This window comes from Pteropus vampyrus, unplaced genomic scaffold (assembly GCF_000151845.1).
Source record: "Pteropus vampyrus isolate Shadow unplaced genomic scaffold, Pvam_2.0 Scaffold7, whole genome shotgun sequence".
Taxonomy (NCBI): Eukaryota; Metazoa; Chordata; class Mammalia; order Chiroptera; family Pteropodidae; genus Pteropus; species Pteropus vampyrus.
In genome coordinates, this window is record NW_011888788.1 from 9,546,319 (window position 1) to 9,552,881 (window position 6,563).

Below are 6,563 nucleotides of genomic sequence, written 5' to 3' on the forward strand. Positions count from 1 at the left end.
ATTCATTTGAACTTCACCTGAAAAGCTACTAAATCAAAGCTATTTTTCCACTGACACAAGGAATGGATGTAGGTCAGGAAGCTGCTACAAAAGGTAGGCAGGAGAATATGGATCTGAAATGATAGGGTCAGGTCAGCAGAAAGGGAAAGAAGTGAAAAATATGAGAATAGTACCAAGATTTCAAGTCTAAGCAAAGACTAGGATTGTGATGGCAATAAAAGAGATAGGGAATACAGGAAAGATGGCCAAGGGGTAGGAATAAGAAAACAAAGTGTTTTTGTTGAGTCTGCTGAATTTGATGTACATACATGATACCCACAGGGACATGTACAGCAGGAGGTAGGAAAGGACTCATGTGTGCCTCTAGGGAAAAGTCCAGAGTAGAAATAGCCATGGAAGCCAACACCCTAAGAGATAACTGCTGAAATCATGGGAACAACAGCAATAGTACTAAATCACCAAGAGAAAGCATACAGTGAGATGAAGAAGAGAAAGCAAAGGCTCAAATCTGAGGTTAGCCTTGGGAAGAGTCTGTGAAGAAGGTCAAGATGGAGCAGATAAGAGAAGAATGAAAAACCAAGAGAGCTCCAGGATCAGTGCTATGGACTGACAGAAAATAGCCATCTACATCAGAGATCACAGAAAGAGTCAAGAATTGTCAGGAGAAGAAGGCCATTGGATTGGGTGGTTTCTTTGTATTGTGGGACAGAAACTAATGTCATAAGAAACCGAAGAGAGAAAAGAAGGAAAGGCAGCCATATCTGTCTGCCCTCTTAATAAAGCCTGAGGATATGGGAGAAAGGCCTAGAACTGTAACTTGATAGATAACACAGCAAACCAATATTATTTTGTCAATATAAACCAATATTATTTTGTCAACCATGCATATCACCACATTTAAAAAAAGGTTTCGAGTACATCTGGCACAAGCATAAAAAAAAAAATTTAATCTAAACTTTGATCTATACGTCAACCATTCTTCTCATTAAAATCCACCCCCACTAACACACACACACACACACACACACACACACACACACACACACACTCATTTCTAAATGATGACTTTTCTAATACAGGTACAAAAAGAAGATGCACATTTTATTAAAAGTGTACTTAGAGAACTGAACGTTATCAACTACACATTTCAAAATACACCTTATAAGTACTATGTCAACATTTTACTCAAGAGTTATTATCTCTAGGTTTTGAAATGACGCTAATTTTATATTTTTTGTGATCTAAATTTGGCACTATCATGAGTCATTAGAGAAAAAAATCCATAAAAAATATTATTAAGGTATAGTCAACTCCAAGGTTATGTTGAAAATGTTAGAAAAGCATTTGTGTTACTTACATTGTAAAACAATCCTTAAAATCTCCCAAATATCAAAGATCATTTATACGCCTATGCTTTTGTTATGCGGTGTTTTAACACATGCTTTATGTTTACATAAAAATATTGTTTTCAATCATTAATGACCCATAAAGTTGAAGTTATGAAAAATGGTCATGAAAGCAGTAAATACCTGAGGTACTCACAGCTGTAGAGTAGGGATTATGAGCTCCAGTATTTTCAGCCCAGCAGCCACATCCATAAAGAGCAGCCTGAAAAAAAAAAAAAGAAAAAGAAAATAGATAAATATTTCAGAAATATTATATGTAATTACTAGCTTTAAACAAAAAACAATCATACACATCTGATAAATTTAATAACAATATGTATCAACTGGGCAATAATACCAGAGATTACATAAAATCTACCCAAACAACAGTCTAATAATATCAAAACTATTTTTTCAGCTATTGTACTAATCTAAAAAATTTCAGAAAATAGCAAAAGAAAGTTTCTTAGTCTCATCAATGTAATTTTTCTTCTCTGGAAAATCTTCCCCCTATTGTAATTTGTCAGCTAGTTGCTATTCTGACTCCTTGAATTCATTATAGTTGCCTTAAAATAGTGGTTCTCAAATTAGGCGTGTGTCAAATTATTTGGGAATATAGTAAAAGGAACCTTGGTTCCCAGATATTCTGATTTGGTCATCTGGAAGCTAATCCAGGAATCAGTTATATTTACCAGGACTCCAGGAGACTGGGATGCAGGTGATTCTACTGCCATGTCCTGGAAACCTCATAGGAGGGCCTTTCCCATACCTTTCCTCGGGCGGCAAAATAGGAACTGCAAACAGTTATAGACCAAAGGGCCCAGTATATGCTCAGCACTGTGCTAGAGACTGTCAGGTGTAAAGAAAGGAGGCAAAAAGGTCTACTCATGCTAATCACTTTGTGAAATATCGGAGCAGATTTATATGTTTGAAACCACCAGGAAGGAACACAATAGGCTACTACAGTCTTATAAAAGAATATGTCAATCATTCCTATTTTGTTCTCAATTAACGCTAGCCAGAATATCTGGATGCATCTCTTCAACATCCACAATGAATTTTCTGCCTTTGGGAAGGGAATCACAACTGACAATTTTTCACTCCTTAGTCAGAAGCAGAGTGAGAAAAACCTTTACATAGAGAAATACAAGGAGGCATGCTCAAGAACGTTCATTACCACATGTTTGGTGAGAATAAAAAAATGAAAACAACATAAATGTCAATCAGTAAGGAAATGGCTATACATTGGCATATAATATGTAGAATTCACTGCCAAGTTTCAAGGAATTAAATTAAATCAGTCCCCCCGCCAAAAAAAAAAAGAAAGAAAGAAAAAGAGGAAAGCCACAATACATTCACTATTCAATATGACTGACAAAGTAAAAAGATATTCCCATAAAATAGTACTGTTATTTAGTAGGAGCTCACTTCTAAGAACTGGAAGAAGAAGCTAAGACTGGGAATGGTAATGAGATAGACTTCAGCTTTTGATAATACTCTATTTTTCTTTACAAGGACTTCAGAACATATTTGCTCCAATATTCTCCCCAGAGCAGAAATCTCCATGAAATATCCCAGGTACTTCTGATATTGAAATGCTTCCTACCTCATATGGAAATATATATCCCTTTTGGACACTTCCCATTGGTGAAAAGTTCTTCCTTAGATTACATAAAGGATGTCTGCTTTATTATAACTTCTACCCACTAGTAATGATTCTACTCTCTGGAAATACTTTACCTCCTCCTAAAGCCCTCTGAATCTTTTTAAACAGCTATCCTGGTGCTATAATTACTCTTTTCTTACTCAAAGAATCCTAGATTTGTGAACTGTTCCTCAAGTCCTTGAAATGCACATACACATATCCCACTTCTCTATTCGCCTTCCTTGAGAAATAATCAAAATTTAGGAAAACTTTAGTTGAAGTCTGTCATGTTCATGTGATCCACAGTTGCTACCCCAGTTGTCATAACAATAGCCCTCTTAAAAGTAAAACCAAGAACTGAACACAACACTCCCAATATAGCAGGCAATAGGAAATACATTATTGCCTTTGAAAACATCATGCTTCCTAAATACATAAGAATGCTGGGTCAGAGTGGCAACTGAAAGCTCTAAAGAAAGGATTCGGCACACAGATTTCTTAATAAAATTGGCATACTTGTGGGATAAGCCATTCAACTTGTACCACCTAGGATGGATGCTGGGTCAGCCAAAGCCTCAGAGAACACATTACCTCAGTAGAAGTATCCATTCTTCACTCATTGAAAAACCTGCACATTAGCCCATTGTCCTTGCAATTTCCCACAAATATCCTGACCAGGAGCCTGAATCCCCAAAAATAGTAAATAAAACCACAAGGATACCTCTTAGAAGACCAGTGGAGGTCATCTCTTTCTAGTAAAGAAATAACATTTATCCTTACTCTTATTTCTCCCAAGCAAATTCCCTTTATGCCTCCTCAATTTCATTGTCCTACTTCTTAACTTTCTGAAACTGGTTGCGCTGAAATAGTGATAGATAAGATAAAAGAATCAGAGTTTTTCTCTCTCTTATCCACTTCTTTGGATAAAACATAACAAACGTAAGTAGGCCTTAAAAATCAATAACGAAAAGGATTTCCAGTGAGAATGGTGGAGTAGGTAAATGCTGTGCTGGCCTCCTCTCACAACCACATCAAAATTACAACTAAACTACAAACAACCATCAATGAGAATTACCTGACGTGTACCTGAACAGAAGTCCTACAACTAAGGACACACTGAAGAAGCCACCTGGAGACTGGTAGGAGGGGTGGAGATATGGAACGAGCTGGTCACACCTGAGTGTGGTGGTTAAGGATCTAAAGGGATATCTTGGCTGCAGAGATCCCGTGAAGGAGCAAGGGTTCCCAGCCCCACACCAGGCTCCCCAGCCCTGGGTTCCAGTGCCAGGAAAAGAAGTCCCCACAACTTCTGGCTGTGAAAACCAGAAGAGATTGTGGCTGAGTAAGATGGAAGGCTGCTAGAGTCCCAGGCATTCCACTTAAAGAACCCACGTGTGAACTTATTTACTGATGAACTCACAGCACTAGGGCAGCAGCTCAAAGAGCACAAGGGACATATGGAAAAGAACTAAATTATCTGGCTTCAGCTTTTTCCCAGTCAGAAATGCTGGCAGAATCCATTGTCTCTTTGTTGAGCCCTCCCACACCTGACTTGCAGACCCAAATGGCCACCACTTCTGAGTCTCCATCAATCTCACTAACACCGTTCACCTTGCCCTAATGAGTCCCTGAGACCTCCCCTCCCCCAACTTGCGGGCCCATCCATGCTGCTTCCAGTAGCTTTTGCATACAAATGGCCTGTCTTCATTCATGCTACAGACTTTCCTAAAATATCTAAAAGGTTCACAAAACCCAAACAAACAGTAGTTGACTTCAGCATGTCCTGTACATCTTGCTGAGGAGCCCCAAGCCCGCACTAGTGGCAGTCAGCTTTGATTCATGGCTTGGCCTCTCAAGGCACCTCCAAACTCAGTGCCGGTTGTGATCATCAGTGGATTGCTTAGTGGCTCATGACAAGTGGCCTTGGGCAGGGCAAAGGCTGCCACTGAACTTGGCCTGAGGTGGAGCCCCTCCTAGGTGGCCCCAGAGCCAGCACACCTGGTGGCTGGCTTTGGACCAAGCTAGAACACCACTGGGGATGCATCTGAGGATAACACATCCAAATGGCATGCTGGGCAGGCACCAGAGCCCTGCTAAAGCTAAACCTGCTCTGTAGAGTCAGCCCCTGCACAATAGCTCCTTCACTGTAGTCCTCATAATTGCTCAGCCTGAGGGTCAATCCCTCTCATAGACATGCAAACAGCAACTAAGGCTGCTATAACAGCATATACAACCCATACAAAGGATACACTGGAGCACCCTGCTCAGGTGACCAGGAAGACTGCTTCACTGGGCCCCACAGGACAGCTACTACATAAGGCTTCTCTACTAAGACTGGAAGACATAGCAGCCCTCCCTAATACACAGAAACAAATACAGGGAGGCAGCCAAAATGGGGAGACAAAAAACATGTCCCAAATGAAAGAACAGAATAAGGCACCAAAAAAAGAACTAAACAAAATGGAGACAATCTACCAGATGCAGAGTTCAAAACATTAAAAGGATGCTCGAAGAACTTAAGATAAGAGTAGATGAACTCAGTAAAAATTTTAACAAAGATACAGAAAACAAAAATAAAAATAGAAAACATAAAAAGAACCAGTCAAAAATGAAGAATACAATAACTGAAATGAAGAATACACTAGAAGGAATCAATAGTAAATAAGATGAAGCAGAGGATGGAATCAGTGATTTAGAAGACCTTCTAAACATCCATTCAGAACAGCAACAAGAAAAAAAGAATCTAAAAAAAGTGAGCATAGTTTAAGGGGCCTCTGGACAACATCAAGTGTATCAACATTCACCTCATGGGTACCAGAAGGAGGAGAGAGAGAGCAAGAAATTGAAAACCTATTTGAAGGAATAATTATGAAAAACTTCCTTAACCTGATGAAGGAAATAGACATACAAGCCCAGGAAGCACAGAGAGTCCTAAACACCAAGACACATCATCGTCCAAATGCCCACACCAAGACACATCATCATTTAAATGCCAAAAGTTAAAGATAAGGATAGACTCTTAAAAGTAGCAAGAGAAAAGCAATTAGTTACCTACAAGGGAGCTCCCATAAGAATATCAGCTGATTTTTCCACAGAAACTTTGCAGGCCATTCATTTTCCACAGAAACTTTGCAGGGACTGGCATGAAATATTCAAAGTGATTAAAAGCAAGGACCTACAACCAAGATTACTCTACCCAGCAAAGCTATCATTTAGAATCAAAAGATAGATGAAGAGCTTCCCAGGGAAGAAAAAGCTAAAGAAGTTCACCACCAACAAACCTGTACAAACCAATACTATGAGAAACATTAGAAGAACTTCTTTAAGAAGAGTATTACTTTAAGTGTAAATTACTTTATGATTACTTTAAATTAAGTGGATTAAATTCTCCAATCAAAAGATGGGGTGGCTGAATAGATAAGAAAACAAGACCCTTACATATGTTGCCTACAAGAGACTCACTCTAGATCAAAAAAGATATACAGACTGAAAGTAAAAGAATGGAAAAAAAATATTTTATTTAAAAAAAAAAA

General features: G+C 38.7%; 1 protein-coding gene across 3 annotated transcripts in view; it reads right to left on the reverse strand.

Moving 5' to 3' along the window:
• The window catches only part of TASP1 (taspase 1), a 238,758-nt gene that overhangs the window by 132,500 nt on the left and 99,695 nt on the right, over positions 1-6,563 (reverse strand). Inside the window, exon 10 of one of the 3 annotated variants that reach the window (XM_011370299.2) lies at positions 1,530-1,608. The exons of 1 other annotated variant lie outside the window; for it this stretch is intronic. In XM_011370299.2, the coding sequence (XP_011368601.1) occupies positions 1,530-1,608 (79 nt within the window). The remainder of the gene's footprint in view (positions 1-1,529; positions 1,609-6,563) is intronic. One more of the 3 variants, XM_023537439.1, reaches the window with a different exon arrangement.